This window comes from Amblyomma mixtum, chromosome 4 (genome assembly GCF_055824585.1).
Source record: "Amblyomma mixtum isolate Tamu chromosome 4, ASM5582458v1, whole genome shotgun sequence".
Classification (NCBI taxonomy): domain Eukaryota; kingdom Metazoa; phylum Arthropoda; class Arachnida; order Ixodida; family Ixodidae; genus Amblyomma; species Amblyomma mixtum.
The window spans coordinates 98332523-98348263 of NC_143015.1; the positions used below are offsets into that span (position 1 = coordinate 98332523).

At 47.8% G+C, this 15741-nt stretch overlaps 2 protein-coding genes across 2 annotated transcripts; both read right to left on the reverse strand.

The window, feature by feature from the left end:
- Positions 1 to 837: 837 nt before the first annotated feature.
- On the reverse strand, positions 838 to 12444 carry LOC149347557 (uncharacterized). The gene is made up of 3 exons (XM_089585611.1): positions 12286 to 12444; positions 2324 to 2788; positions 838 to 965 (listed from the first exon to the last, which is right to left on the reverse strand). Exons 1-2 carry the CDS (start codon positions 12436 to 12438, stop codon positions 2483 to 2485), a joined length of 459 nt encoding a protein of 152 aa, XP_089441737.1. The 5' UTR covers positions 12439 to 12444; the 3' UTR covers positions 838 to 965; positions 2324 to 2482.
- Positions 6816 to 12314, reverse strand: LOC149347558 (uncharacterized). The gene is made up of 3 exons (XM_089585612.1): positions 12238 to 12314; positions 9766 to 9981; positions 6816 to 7070 (listed from the first exon to the last, which is right to left on the reverse strand). Exons 1-3 carry the CDS (start codon positions 12281 to 12283, stop codon positions 6901 to 6903), a joined length of 432 nt encoding a protein of 143 aa, XP_089441738.1. The 5' UTR covers positions 12284 to 12314; the 3' UTR covers positions 6816 to 6900.
- Positions 12445 to 15741: the final 3297 nt, after the last annotated feature.

Sequence of the window (15741 nt, forward strand, 5' to 3'; positions counted from 1 at the left end):
GTGCTCTGGCGACGAGGGCTCGTTGTTCCTCGAGGTCCGAGCTGGACTGGGCCGCCTCCCAGCCCTCCCGCGTTGGCTGATTTATGATCTCAATGCTGTCATTTTTCTGACAAGCCCATACCATGTGGTACAAGTTTGTCTTCTGGCCACAAAATTTGCACTGTGCCGAAAAGGACTCGGGCTCAATGGCGTGAAGCGTAGCTGGGTTATTGAAAGACATAGTTTGTAGCCTGCGAAGGTGACATTCGTCTGATTTACTGAGACCCTTAGCGGGCCTCGGGAGTGTCTGCCTTTCAAGGCGCAAATGTTGCAATATTTCTGAATATGTCGTTAGCGGAGAGGGGGAGCCAGAATCAGGAAGGGAGGACGTAGAAGGATGCCGGGGAAGAAAAGCTCGGGCCGAAGCGTGTGCGCGCTCGTTTCCTTCAACTCCCTGGTGACCTGGTACCCATATTAATTCCTTCCGTACAGCTGAAGTCCTACATTGACTAAGAATTTTGCAGGCTAGCGGCGTGAGTCTGCCACGCATATAGTTTCTATAAGCCGCCTGGGAATCTGTAACCGGCTGGGATTGCATGAAATCTGTGTGTCGAGACGGCGCGCACTCGCGAACCATTGCCAGCGCTTTCCTTGTTGCATTTTTTTTGTCAGAACACTGGATACCTGCATAACCGTTAGCGATCTTCGAACACCACCGTCACCATGGTGGTAAAAACAAAAATACGAAATAGGCACAAACAAATCGCCCCAACTTTTCAGCGCTAAAAAACGTTTATTCACCATCCACAGATAAGGCGATTGAGTCACACTTAAAAGGAAGAGCTAAAATAATGAGTCCATTGCGGCTGTCTTGTCTCCGGCAGGTGACTGCTCCTGGAGACAGCTGCGCAAATTTTGAGTAGTTCCCTCGGCGAGGAAACCTTCACTTGGATCTGACGGAGTCATTTGCCAGTTTTGGACGGCTCCTGCAAAGTTTGGAACAGAGCATGCAAATAGGTTAATACAACAACACAGGCTTTAAAACACAGCTCTTCCCCAAACTATAAGCTGCCGGTATACGGCATCGTGCAGGTGACTGGGAGGACAGCAATTAAAGCGCTTGCAAGCGAATCTGTTGAAGCAAACGCTTGTACAGTTGGCCTCGAGATCTCGCCGTCAGCGCGTTAACTGCGGCAACGAATACTTAGTCGCGCGATGAAGCCTGAGGTGAAGCCTGAGGTGAAGCCTGAGGTGAAGCCTGAGGTGAAGCCTGAGGTGAAGCCTGAGGTGAAGCCTGAGGTGAAGCCTGAGGTGAAGCCTGGTCGCTATTGCAAATTCTCAGCAGTTTCAAGTTCGCTTCGCCGTGACTCCCTGTTCACTGTCGCCACGCAATGCACCCAAGACAGTTGAAGGTGGGCCACCGCTGGGCGACCACGACACAGAGATGAGACTCGTGGTGCCGCAGGAAGCGTGGTAATCCGGACCTGATGTGCACTCGTACACTCCACCATGCATCCAACGAATTCCATTCCGGGGCAAAGTTATTTGCCTGCTGGCAAGCTGTGCGTCACGCGCAGGAGCGATGGCTGCAGTCTAGCTATTTATTTTTACTAGCAGTCTAGAATACGACTTAACCGTGCAACGTTCACCGAAGCGCATTTGTCAGCCACCACCTGTACTGGCCACGGCTTTAAATATGGAGACTGAATTTATTTTTGTTCTAAGCGCAGGCGACATGCCAAACCAAACGTAAGCAGGGGGGTGCCACAGACACAAGCATATAGCTACAGCGTATAAGACGGCGCGCTATCATATCAAAGATTGTAACTAATAGATGGTAGGGGTGTAACGTATTTAAAGAGAGCAGACATGAGAAAGCAGGTGTTCATTCTTCAATTCGACGGGACACTTAAGCTTAGTCCTAATTAGGGTATGGCGCGATATCTTTAGTGGGTTAATGCCCATGTGCACAGAATTCGTCATTCTCGAATTAACATTTATAGATGGCGGCGAGTCCTCATACCACTACCATCGCAGTGGTGCGGCGGTTAAGAGATGTTCCACTCCACTGGCAGGTGGCTATTTCTATCACAGCCACCGGTAGAGATTGTGCGACCCCGAGCAACTTCTCGCGCAGCCGGCGCGACGCTCCTCCCAACTTACCCGAGCAACTCTGGTATTGCCCTCCGTGAAACTCGGGTTGCTAGGCAGCGGCACAAGACCGAAAGCGTACGGTGACAAGATCCCTGGTCGGTGTTGGTGAGCGCATGAGTGCTCTCGACTAATATTGCCTCCCCAAATCTGTAAATGTTAAGGCCTGTTTGCCCCACTCGGACGCACTCACCTTCAACTGCACTTTTTTCGGTCCCTTGGGCCCCTTGGACGGAGCTGTACTCGTCCCTGCCGCGCTCGAGTGCAAGTCCGGCCGAGATGTCGGGGCTTTCTTCGGTGCCGTCGAACCAGCACCTTTTGCTTGGTGGGCGTTCTCCAGATCCTTCATAGCTCAGCGGCTTGTGCCGGCGTTGGACTTCTGTTCCGGGGGTTTTCTGGCCTCCGACATGGCTTCCATGTTGGCAGTCTGCTTCGCAAATCGGTCTTTTTGGGACCTAGTACACGGCGGTGAATACAGGTCGCCCGCTCCTGTCGCCGCCTTCCGAGGGTTAGCCGCGTTTGCAGAAGGCTCGCTAGTCTTCGTCGGCGTCTTGCTTTTTCCTACTGCTTCCGCTGTCGCTGTGGCCATCTTGCCCTTGCCGCCGTTTGCTTTCTTCATTCCTGTACGAAGCGTGAAGTCCGGAGGCTCACCGGGGCGCTGCAGTTCACGAGGAGCTTACGCTGCAAGGCTCTGCTTTGACTGCGCGCTGCGCCCAGCGACACGAGCTTTTGTAGTACGCGTACAGCGCCGCCTAGTATCGTATGACTTATCACGGTTTTGATCTAGCCCTTTGGTCAATGTACTTGAGCGGCTACGAATTTAAAGATGACATTGCTGTTGTCCTCGAAAGAAAAATGGTGCGTTCCTTATGTGGGCGATTGGCCAAGACCCGTGTCGCGATTTTCCCAGTGACCAAAGCTAAAAAATATTGAAGCTGCGCACATTTTTCCGTCTATTCTTTTTTTTTTGCAAGGAAAAGAAGAAGCATTCAGAAAATTGCCTCTTTGAGCATGCGCACAGTGGCTCGTTTTGCGGAGACAGTGATAGGCATCGTTCAAGACGAGCAACTAGAGCTATTGTTAAGAAAAAAATTGTAGGGGACACTTAAGCTCCAGCTTAAGCGTATGACGCAATAGAGTTAATGGGTTAATGCCCATGTATGCGGAACTGGTCATTCTCTATTCAACATTCAGTGCCCATATCAGTCCTGGCGCAGTGGTGCAGCGATTAAGCGAAGCGTCACTGCCCTGAGATGGCAGGTGCTGCCTAGAGGACTGCACGGGCCTCAATCTGAGGCCCGAGCCCGGCCCGGGCCCGAGACCTGAAGCCCGAGCCCGGCCCAGGCCCGTGGCTTCAAGACCGGGTCCGGCCCTGGCCCGCTAAATTATAGAAGAACTGGAGATTGGGCTAGTTGGTGTCGATTCATAGTGATGGTTCAACAGCGCAAACACACACAGACCAAGTAGGAGACAAGACACACACAGCGCTGAACTTACAACTGAATTTTTTATTAGGAAGAAGCATGTCACAATATACACACACGAAAACAACACACATGAAAAAAATTACCGACGATTACGTTACTTCCTAATGCGAAATTTGAGCGCAGCAAATAAGCTGTTTCACCTTTTCGATAGATTGAGGCAAAGAAATCGAGCAACACATGTATGCGCTATCACAGATTTTTTTTTATTTTTCACACGTATTCCTTTAACAAAGACTCCACTAACAGTTCTTGACAGTCATGAAGGAAGCTTTGTGGTCGGAGAAATAGACTGATATATGTTCGACTTGGTACACCAATGCTTGATTCTCAAAGACGAGATCTATACAAGTGCCTCGCGAGGTTGTCACAGCCGTGGGACGCGTTACGAGCGAGAGGAACGGGATGTTCTCCCGCATAAGTGTTAGGAAATTGCTGTTTGTCTTTATGTCAACATTAAAGTCCCCCACTACTAACATCGCTCGGGTGCATACCAATGAGTAATTACTCCCTTATTACAAATCTACTCCACCTTGGGGGATTCCCCTAAAACATTTGACCAACACAGCTTTGGTAGTTACATATAGATTAATACACAATATTTTTTTTTTGCCGCCATGGTGGCTCAGTGGTTATGGCGCTCGGCTGCTGACCCAAAAGACACGTGTTTTATCTCGGCCGCGGCCATCGAATTTCAATGGAGGTGAAATTCTAGAGGAAATTCAGCGTCAGTGCCCGGTGAAGAACCCCAGTTGGTCGAAATTTCCGGAGCCCTTCACTATGGCGTCCCTCATAGCCCGAGTCGCTTTGGGACGTTAAACTTTCATAAACCAAACCGAACTAATGAACTGATTTGTAGCTGCCCAAGTTTTCTACCGCGTCACGCTTGTGGCGAAATTGCAAATAAAATTCGCAAGCTCCTTTCTCTGCTCTTTTTTTAATTCCAAGCACACCTGTGTGTGCAGCAATTGCAGTGCACTGTCACACAATCACGTTAAGGGAATGTCTTCGTCAGCCGTTCAGGCGCGTGGTGACGATCGACGAGCTAAGGTTTTAGGCTATGTGTGAATTGCTATCCGTGTTTGACATTAGAATTTCCTGCGAAATAGCTCTACTACTTCACAGCAGCATAGGTACCATAATCACCCAAAATTTTCAGGTCAAGGAGTTGAAATGCGAAGATGGCAGTGGTGCTGTATCGCGCCTAAAATGTGCGGACCCCCTAAAGTCAAACTTTTTTACTCGGAATGGAGATTTTTATCAATTAGATGATGCTAAAAAAGAAATACAGGTGTCGCCACGGCCAGGTCAAGGAGGGAACTCAATTGCTTCAGGAGAGGTTTTGGCAGCTCGGATCTCTGAGGCTAGGTTACATGAGTTCCTACTAGGGAGTGGGGACCACGCAGCTTCTTTCGCTCTTTAGTAATGCAAAAAGTTTGATCCAGTTTTCTTGGAAATGCATGTCTTCTCGCTGGACAAACATCAACAAAGCAAGAAAGATACGGGATCAGTGTCTCTTCAAAACTGCTCACAGAATATCTAACTACCGTCTGCATTCCACTTGGACGACTGTTCAACTTATCGGGAATCTTCCCCTCTGGCTACCACTGATAGGACTATGCGCCAGGGAGCAGGCTTCAAAGAATAGTCCTCGACATCTCCTTACTTAGGTGCAACGGTGCGACCATCGCTGCACGGTTGTGGAATAATAAGTTATTTTGCTCCCGGAAGTACTGTTCCGTTCTTTCCGAAGCAACAAGGAGAGCGCGTCGGCTCTCAGCTACGTTTGTCTAGAGAGGCACGTGCTCACCATTCGCTTTCATTTGGTGCAGCAAATGTTGAGCTGTCATCGCGGAAATGTTATTAGAGCGTCGTCGTCCTGAGCGACACCAATGAGCATCGAACTCTATTAGTGTTCACACATTTCCTGGCAAAGTACCAGGTATCGGGGTACGCTTGGGATACTTTAGCCTCCGAAGGCTGTTTTCATGACAATGAAAACGTTGTGCCCATCGCCTGGGCTGCAAGAGTGCCTGATACGCTAGGAAACCTTAAAAGTGCCTGTGTATTACTTAATGTGGTTGTCAAAAGTATGCGATACCATGCAACCTCATGTTTGGTGCTTTTTTCAATCGAAAGCTATTACCATTCAAAGTATAGTTTATGGGGGTTTAACGTACGAAAGTGACTTTATGCGGTATACTATAGTGGAGGGCTCCGTAAATTTCGATCACTTGGGGCTCTTTAATGTGAGCAGCATAACGTTACTTGATATGCACTTGTACTAACATTATGATGAAGCGGAGTCTTAAGCCTGCTTATTATACAGGCGAACTTCTACAACGTGGCATCTGAACAACAAAGCGTGCAGACTATTTTGTATGGTTGGCAGCTGCAGCGGCGGAGCTGACAAGCAGCGCGAAATTAGAGCGTCAATGGATTTTGGCATTTACCTATTTTTTTCCTGCTCTGCTCAGCTTTCGCATATGATCACCTATGAATAAAGCCAGTTTCATGTTGGTGGAGTTTGCGGAATTTCGTCTTGGAGCAGCACACGAGTACCTTCGCTACCACCACGGCATCCAAGGTCAACCAGTCCACCAGCTCTTCGGTGGCGTACGCTGTCTGCCGTAAAAGGACACCGGACCTTTTTACGTGCGGCACACCACAGGAAGAGGTAACGAAAAGGACACGCCTCACCGCATTTGACACATAAATTATGCATTGGGCTTAATTAAGCCACCTTTGTCCTAGCCTTGGTGTGATTCAGGCCTTGTCAAAGAGGCCTAAATGACACTTGAATGTGGCGCCTTAAATAACATCAACCTCAGACGGCGCAAACGAGACCCGAGACCTTGCTTGCCACTGATGGACACGAACAGGTTCTGCATTCTGCGCAAAACACGAAGTTCGCATGCTTGCAGAATACCGCTCAAGTGAAGAAAGATCCATTGAAATATTTAGGTTTATGGTTTATGGGGGCTTTACAACCCAAGGCGACTCGGACTGAGGGACTCCTTAGTGAAGGGCTCCGGAAATTTCGATCACCTTGGGTTCTTCAACATGCACTAACATCGCACACTATATTTGCGGAAGGACAATCAGAATGAAAATACCACTCTTTGAGTACAAAAAAAAATACTGCTGAGGATTTATTACCCTGCGGAGTATATCAAAACTTCACTGTGTTTTTCAAGGTTATATTCAAGCCCTTGGACCACTGCCATAATACGATTTGTTTAGCGCTCGTCTATTTCCACTGATGACGAGGAAACGCGTCGGCCAGTCACATCCCCAACTTGTGTGTCAGTCGGCTCACCCATTCCTGCTGTAAGTATCCCTTCAGTCTGGCTGAAGTGGCCTGCCTCACACACACGTGAGGAATCCACTCAATGCTTTCCACTGCAGGGTGCAGTGGCTCTTCCATCCTTGCCGGCACCGCTGGCGTTGTTGGGTCTGTACAGAAAGACAAAAGCAAAAGTTTGTCCCAGTAGCCCAAATATAAAAGCTCTTCGTGCCGCAGTGAGCCCAATCTTTTATGATGTATGCATAATGACACGCATGGCGCGTTTTCCGAACCTGTATATATGCATTGCATGCAGGAGGCACCTCTGAAGCCCGAGAACCATATTTTTTGGTGTCCTGCCCAGAGAGTAGGTAACTCGAAAGCGTTGAGATGTTTTCCAGGGGAAATAAAGAATGCATGTTCTTTTACGGTTTAGACGGACAAAGCATTGTAGAGTACATTATGCAGTATAAGTCAACTGGCATTGAATATATGGTATGCTACAGTTTATCGCAATGCTAGTCCAGAAGCCGCGGTGGCTCTACTCAGCTGCTGTCCCGAGAGACACGGGTTAAATTCCGGCCGCGGCGGTCGAATTGCAGTGGAGGCGAATTCCAGAAGTCAGTGTACTGTGCGATGTCGGTGCACATTAAAGAACCCCAGGTGGTCAAAGTTTCCGGAGCCCTTCACTACGGCGTCTCTCATAGCCTAAGTCGCCTTGGGATGTTAAACCCCACAAACGGAACTGTACCAAGCAATGCTAGTCCGACACTTTCTCGTAGGGAAGATCTGCAAGGCCATCTATTTTTCTCAAGTGACATGAACTCCGATGATGGCCACATGTGTCGTCGTACTCCTAAACAAGCATGCGACAAAAGGCTGTCGAGACGCAGTGGTGACCCTTAGGTTTAACACCATTTCACAACCCTGCCTGACCGCAACCTTCTGAACCTGTCAGGGACCAAAACAGTAGCCGGTCGTCACACGTAGCCTCAATGTTTCAGGATGACTACTGTCAACTTGAGCAGCGTCAAAGGGTATCCTTTAGAGTAGGTACTCGCAAGCAGGCCCACAATAGTCGACTGCCGTCCCGTCTTTCTCTACGCGAAGCTCGTGCGTGTCACTACAAGAAGGTGTGCGTGTTGCAGTGTTGTGCAGTATTACAAGGCTGCCTTGGGTCATTACTCTGGCGTGTTGGAATGAATGTGCCCTTGTAGGAATGAAGGTGTGCCCTTGTAGCAAGGTACCATGTCTCACTGTTGATATTCGAAGGTCCCTCTCGTCACATTCCTAGTCGAGGAGTAGCAGCAACCTTATCTACGAATTGAGCTAAAGTGGTTAAAGCTGAGCGGTCCGGCGCTAAGTTCCCTAGACCAATTATTTCACAGCAAAAATAGCAGCGAACTCGCATATATATTTTAGACCATGATGCTGAAATCGTGCTGGCCAGTATGTACGCAAGCAATTTTGCAGATACTCTATCAAATAAGTGCTGAAGACTGATGCTATTCGTCCACATGATTTCGATTTTAGACAGTTTTCTATGAACGTTTAGCATACCGTCAAATTCGATGCTGTAAATGTTTACTGCAAGTGTTCCACCCAGGTGGTGCAGCCTTGCTGTGCTGGGAACCTTCTCAGAATCTGTCTTAACTGGAAGCTTCCTGTTAAAGCTTAACATTTTTGGTGATTGAGCTGGCATGTAAGCAGATCATCCCTCGCTCTGTAGAACAGAGCGCCCCTTCCTGGAGTTCAAAATTTAAGCTCCGCCATTCGGGGAAGTGCTAGCATAGTGGATTAATTCCCATATATGCAGAAGGTCATCCTCTACTTTATATTCGGACACCCCTGGGAGTTCTCGATGCACACGGCTCTTTGTGCAGTGCCATATATAATGAAAAAACCGCTTCACTGTATTTATCGCCAAGTAATGCCTTGGCTTGACTGCTGTTCCGGAGTGTAGTGCTCTCAGCATGATTTGAGTGCTCCAGTGCCGATAATAACGCTCTTTAAACTCTCGTTTATTTTCAGCGCACCGTGAGGAAAACAGCTCCTTCCCATTTCCCTAGCACTGATTTTCTTTTAACACAAGTGCAGTTTTCAAGAGAACGTACTGACCACATGTGGTCACCCGACTCCTTACCGCCATATGCTACATTCACTGTCCTTTGGAAAACAGTACTGACGACAATCCATTTTCTGTAGTACTGCGCATATAAATTTCGTCCACTACATATAAACAAGGTTCATCCGTGCATACCGTATGTTTTCTAACCAATAGTTTTTTCCACTGTCCGATTTTGTCCACTATTAACTACCCATCTGCACTATCCATACATTCACTCACAACGTGTGCTTTAGACTGTGGCGTGTTTCACCAGCTTGTACGGTGTCAAAGTAAGAGAGGCGGACCTGAACAGACAAAGAGCGCTGGACATCGGCGAAAGATTTGAACCAACGCAAAGAGTCGATGAAATCTCTCGTCCTCTATAGGTGCCATTATGGCACGGCCGAACATTTTCTGCGCATCAATCAACAGTCACGCCTCTTCTTGAAACAGCAATAACGTCATCAGAGATCAAATATTTGATTTCATTTGATTTCCGGGGGTTTAATGTCTCAAAGAGACTCAGGCTATGAGGGACACCGCAGTGAAGGGCTGCAGAAATTTCGTCCACCTGGGGTTTTTTAACGTCCACTTTTTCGCCTCCATCAAAATCCGACCGCTGTGGCCGTGATCGAACCCACGTCTTTCGGGTCAGCAGCCGAGTGCCATAACCACCGAGCCACCGCGGTGCCTAGAGAGGTCAAAGACGCGACCTCATGCGCGGTACGCCATATTTGTACGGAGAGCCAGATACTCACCACCGTCGGTTGGCTGAGTAGGCGCGCGGGCTGCCGTGGAACCACGCCTGGACATGTTTTTCGTGCAGCGCAATGTGGGGGCGATGGAGCTGCGCGCCGGGCTCATTGCGCGAGAATGCCGTAGACGTGGAAGGCGCACCGAGCGCCACGGAGATCCATCGCGCGTCTCTGCTGGCTGTTTCCACGACAACCAAAAAGCGGCATCCACTCCCGCACCTGCAAGTGGGAAGGAATGTCAACACCTTTGTTAGACAGTAATATCTCCGCGCTGATGATTAGTGAAGAGCTCAAAAAGAGAAAACATTTCCGGGTGTTTTATGTGCTATACGTGTGAGATATGCGCCTGGGAAGGGGGGAAGGGCATCTTTACTGGCAACAGTCGGCCGCGTAGGCGCTTACAGATTTTAAATGGTGGTGGTGACTTTATACAGATTTTAAGGGTGATAAGGATGGTAGCGGCACATGGGCTATGAGCGACGCCATATAAGAGGGCTAGAGATTAATTCGACACTGTGAAGAGCCCCCTTGCTACTGAGCCAATGCGGTGGGCATAGAAAAAACAGTACAAAGAGCAGGGGGCCCAAATTAACCGGGACCCTTCAATGATGGCGCCTATTTTCCTGTTCCTTCCTTGAAATGCACTTCTACCTTCATCCCTTGCGTAAAGGCGCGGTTGAGGTGTCAGCCGAGAGGTGCATGGTTGCTTCGCGTTTTATTTTCTTGTACGCAGTTTATAGTTAATACAGAGACAAAAAAAGCCAACAAACGAGAAAAAATCTTGACTGACAGACGCGACTATAACCCCACTCATACCTTGTAGCTCTTGCAGCCAAAGTTGTGCGCTTTCGCCCGACACTCTTAGCAAAGTCGCTAATGAGCGTAGCTCTAGTAACAACCAATCTTCGGCCATGAGGAATGCATCGGACCACATGGATTTGCTGGCCCGCTTTTCGGGTTTTAGTATTTGTTTACGGCGGTGGCAGAACTAGTCAACCAGTGTCGTCATCATCAGCAACAACAGCCAAGTAGGTTACGTGCACCGCAGGACAGCTGTCTGTTCCCAACCATAGCCATGCAATCCTGCCTTGCAGCCCTGTGACCACCTAGTCTGGAAACATCCTGTGTTTTGTAATGAATTTGGGCATAAGCAAATACAGCCATCCCCTACCTAACGCAAGGTTTCTGAATTGTGTAAAATATCTAAAGGTTTAATAAAACAACTCATATGAAAGGTTTGGTTGGTATAAAACTGTTAAAAAGACAGGAAGAACCTAAGAAAGATGCGATTAGAGGTGTTGATTATGAGATTGCGAGCGAATTTTCCATAAGTGACGGGCTATTTCATGATCTTGAAGGACTATCATGAACTTTAAGGACAATCATGAACTTGAAAGTCTATGAACTTGAAAATTATTATGAACTTGAAAGACTATTATGAACTTCGAGCAATCTTTATGAGTGATGTTTCTGCGTTAGATTGCTCGTTGTGGGCTTTTGTTGGTAATTTCAGGCTATTTGCATAAGTTGTGGCTCTCGCTTTATTATGTATTATAATCACCAAGTAATGGTAAAACTGCACTACTCGTGTTCTGCTCTCAGTGGGCTTAATGCTTTAGCGCAGATAATACTTCTCTTGATTTTCTTGTTCATAATTTCCTCCAGAGTGACCAGGATAGCATAAAGCTCAGGCGCAAAAATCTATGCGTACTGTGGCAGACAGCTTTCCCCCAGTTCCCTCTCGCTACTGTGCTTTCAACATAAGTGCGGTTTTCAAGCGAGCGTACTCATCCGACTCCCTACCACACTGTGCTACATTTACCCTTTCGAAGGCAGCCCTGATGGCCATCCCTTTTGTGTTTTACTGCCGACATCAAGTGCGTACTCTTAATATAAGCATCGTTACTTCCCGTTTGTTTCATAAACTACTGCCTTTTATGTCCCTGGACGTAATTTCCAGCAGAGCGACTTTCATTCACATCGTTCTTTAGACTATTCGAGTTTCACCTGTTTGCACGACCAATAAGACAGCAACGTCCTGCACAATGTGAAGAGGAGCGGAAATGCACACTCGACGTCAAAAGTGAATGGAAGGCAGCTTCGTCGCAAAAATTTCATTTCTGTAAATCTAAAGCATAATGGTCCATGTTTGTTGGTGCACAGTGCAACTCGCACAATCGGAATTAGGCTGCACATATGTATTCACGGATGCATGAATTGGCGGGGCAATAATTATTTTTTTTCTTTAATATTGTTCTCCATTTACCTCTGATGGCACCTGTACAGACAAAAGAAAGCTTGAAATCAGCGACGGGTTCAAGCAAACGCCGAGAGTCAACATGGCACAACCGCAGATTTCCTACACAAAAGCAAACAGCAACGCCGGCTTTTCAAACAACAATAACATCATTAAAGAATTAAAGCCGCGACGTCTTCCACTGTGAGCCATATTTGTACGTAGAACCAGATACTCACCACAGCCAGGTGGCTGACGTGCTGCGTGGGCTACCGTGGCAGGCATACCTGGACATGTTCTTCGGGCTGAGCTAATATGGGGCGGTGGAGCGGCGCCTGAGGCTCCATGTGCGAGACGGGAGCAGACCCGGAAACCGCAGCGCCACGGAGATCCACCAGGCGCCTTTGCTGGCTGTTTCCATGGCAACGAAGAAACAGCATCCTGTTCAGGTTCTGCAGGCGAGCAGGAAAGAAGTTAGCCCGCTTGGTAGCATAGGTACCTTCCCGTGTCGAAGATTAAGGAAAAGCGACGAAACTGAAAACAGAGCACTTGTAATTGCGGATGAGTGTTTTATAAGAAAATTAGGCGGAAGCCTTTAATGCCTCATCGTTGTAAGCACCAGCTGGTGACAGAAATGTCACGCTTTTCAATTGGTCGAAATGGTCGTGACGTCACAGTGCGCGAATTTCGAACGGGGCCAATCGTACTTTGGCTAGCAACCATGCAACCAATTAAAGGAATTCTATAGTGATGCTCCAAGTAAGTGGGACTGAGTTTAGTTAATTGCTTAATTACCCAATTAGCCTAATTAATCTTTATAGTCAGGTCACATAAATAAATAAAACCGAGTAGGAAATTGCTCGAGCTCGTGAATCGAACCCCGGTCCCCGGAGTGCGAGACGAGCACGCTACCACTCCGCCATGCCAGCTCGATGGTTTGGAATGAACAACGGCGCGTCTAGTGAATACGGTGTCTTCGTTCACCCCCGTGTGTTTATCGCGCTAGAAACGTGACGAGTTTTACATCTTGCGTATTCTACACACACACTGCCTTCCCTTGCGTTTAATTCAGGTGTCCACCGAGATGTGTGAGACACATTTCCTTTCCTTAAAAACCAATTTAACGTCGAGCAAGGCGTAGAGCCAAACGGGCGATGGCGTTCTGTGGTCTCCCTGGCAGCGTTGCAAGACGCTGTCGCGTTCCACTCTTAGAGGCCAAGCTTAACATCTTAACCACACATCAGTGACACAAGCAGCAACACCGCGCTTAAGGCTTTCGCCTCACCGCACTTTAAGTCAACAAGGTGCCCCCTTGAATTTTTTTTCTGCGATAGACACTTCAGATAACAGCTTCAGACAAACCGTGGCTGTGGCTCAATGGTTATGGCACTCTGCTGCTGATCCGGAATAAACACGCTGGATGCCGGCCGTGGAGGTCGAATTTCGAGAGGAGAAATTCTACAGGGCCGTGCAATGTGCGATGTCAGTGCACGTGAAAGAACCCCAGGTGGTCGAAGTTTCAGGACCCCTTCCCTACGGCGTCCCTGGTAGCCTGAGTTGCTTTGGGATGTAACACTCCATAAACCCATTTGGCTTCATATAACAAAGGCCTCTAGTGTAAAGTTTTCAACCTTAGAGCTGTCAAAGGCATTTCGAAATGCCTTTGACCTAATGGGCTTTACCGTGGTATCTGCGACACTACTAATATTTAGTAATCATATATAGTTAATTAGCAGCCCACGATTAGAGACTGATGCTTTCACATTCACAGCACGTAGTGGCCTCCGTAATTTTAGCGCCCACTGATACCACACAAGGCAGGCGTGCTCTGTGCAATCTTCACGAGTTCGAAATTATACTAGAGCTATGGCACCTGTTGCTTTATTCCTTGCTGACTCCTTCAACTTTTCCCTCACGGCATTGTCGTGGTGTCCACCAAGAAATTGATGCAATTACAGCGGCTCTGCTCTCCTCAAAAGCAATTATCAGATGCTCACAGAGTATTTACAAAGCTACTGCGCCTTTGCTTAAGAGAAAACTGATTTAACGTCACGGTGGCTCAGTGGTTAGAGTTGGTTCAATCCGGCACGCGGAGGTCGCTTTACGATGGATTCGAAACGCAAAAGACGCCTATGTGCTGTGTGATTCAAGATCGCATTAAGGAATCCCCTCATGTGGTCGAAAAAAATTCAGGGGCCGCTCTGGCTCTCTATAGTGCTGCAAGGCGAAAGCGTTTCCTGGCGCACTGTTTGTTTCTATTTACTTTTTATTTTTCATATTTTTATTTTTCCTCCTTTTCTTATATTTATTGTTTTTTATTTTTATTTTCATATCCTATTTTATTTTGTTTTTATTTTGTTTATTTTATTATTTTTATGTTCCTTTTGTTGACTTTATTCGTTTTAATTTATTTATGAAACCTATGCATTCACTAGATGCGCCTTTATTCATGCTGGAACCTTGAGCCTTCGTGAGTAGCGTCTCCTCTTCAAATGCCAAAGGCCCTGGTTCGATTCCCACCCTCGGCGCAGTTACTTTTTAAGCAGTGACGCCGAAAGACGGACAAATCTGCCGACGCGTCTGTCGACACTCCTGACGACGCGTCTGTCGACACGGCTGCCGACGCGTCTGTCGACACTCCTGCCGACGCGTCTGCTAACGACAGTATGAAGCATTAAAGGCTTTCGCCTTAATAGTCCCCCTTGTACTATGGCGCTCATTTTGTTTACCCAATGGCGGCGGCTTTGCGTTTCGGCTTGGGCGTGCCGGAGGAATGGGGCCAAGAGCGCGCAGCGCGCTGCCTCGGCTGCAGAGCTGGTTACGAGAAACAACGGCGACCCCCTCATGAGGGACAAAGCGAGTCAGGTTATGAAGGAGATTAGTAGTGAAGTAATCCGAAAATTTCGACCACCTGGGATTCTTAACGTGCACTGACATCGCACAGTACACGGGCCTCTAGAATTTCGCCTTCACCGAAATTCGACCGCCGCTTCGGCCTCTCCTCAATCGCGGTACCAATATTTCGCCTTTTGCTAGTCAAGTTAGAGCCTGGCTCGTGGCAGGGATTCGAACCATTGAACTATAATGGGGGCTGCGTAAAACATCTTATCATGCAAGAAGATTAGCGAGCCCGTTACTGCGTCATTTCCTTTCTTTGAAAAAGCAATTTTTGAATTGTACATGGGGCAAGGCGTCGCGCCGAAAGGTCTGTGGCGTTCCATCTACTCCCTGGCGCCGCTGCAACACTATGTCGCGTTCTACTCTGAAAGGCGAAGCTTAAGCGTGAAATCGAGAGTTGGACGAAGTAATCATATGGTCGGGGACAAAAATACAATAACTGAAAAAGAACGCGAACCAAAATGAAAAAGAACAAAAACCAAAAAAAACGACGTTTCGGCTCGCGTACGCGAGCCTTTTGGTCGGCGCGTCCTCCAAATTTTTTATACCATTTAGTCCATTAATCACATGACACCCATAAAATCAAATTAGAAGGTTCACACCTACAAAGGCAAGGAAGACATCCCACTTAACTGAAATAAAAATCAAAACCATCTATAAAACATATGATTATTATGCTGCAGTTGTGCCTTCACTATGCCGCTTGCCTTCTAGGCAGACGCCGTTCTGCGGACGTCGTTGCATCTGCCCTCTGAACAAGTTGTACCCTCGCGTCGAACACCCAAACTTTCGCTACATTTGTTCATGCTGCGTCGCGATGCGAACAGAAGTCGAGAACGTCAGTG

What these genes read in the sequence shown, in the direction of transcription:
- LOC149347558 (XM_089585612.1), bottom strand. Translation starts at nt 12,283, where the DNA reads ATGCCTGCCACGGTAGCCCACGCAGCACGTCAGCCACCTGGCTGTG. An exon ending in ACGTCAGCCACCTGGCTGTG is followed by an intron (nt 9,982 to 12,237) that starts GTGAGTATCTGG and finishes TCCCACTTGCAG; the next exon opens with GTGCGGGAGTGGATGCCGCT. An exon ending in TACTCAGCCAACCGACGGTG is followed by an intron (nt 7,071 to 9,765) that starts GTGAGTATCTGG and finishes CTTTCTGTACAG; the next exon opens with ACCCAACAACGCCAGCGGTG.
- LOC149347557 (XM_089585611.1), bottom strand. Translation starts at nt 12,438, where the DNA reads ATGCTGTTTCTTCGTTGCCATGGAAACAGCCAGCAAAGGCGCCTGGTG. An exon ending in AGCCCGAAGAACATGTCCAG is followed by an intron (nt 2,789 to 12,285) that starts GTATGCCTGCCA and finishes CGTGAACTGCAG; the next exon opens with CGCCCCGGTGAGCCTCCGGA.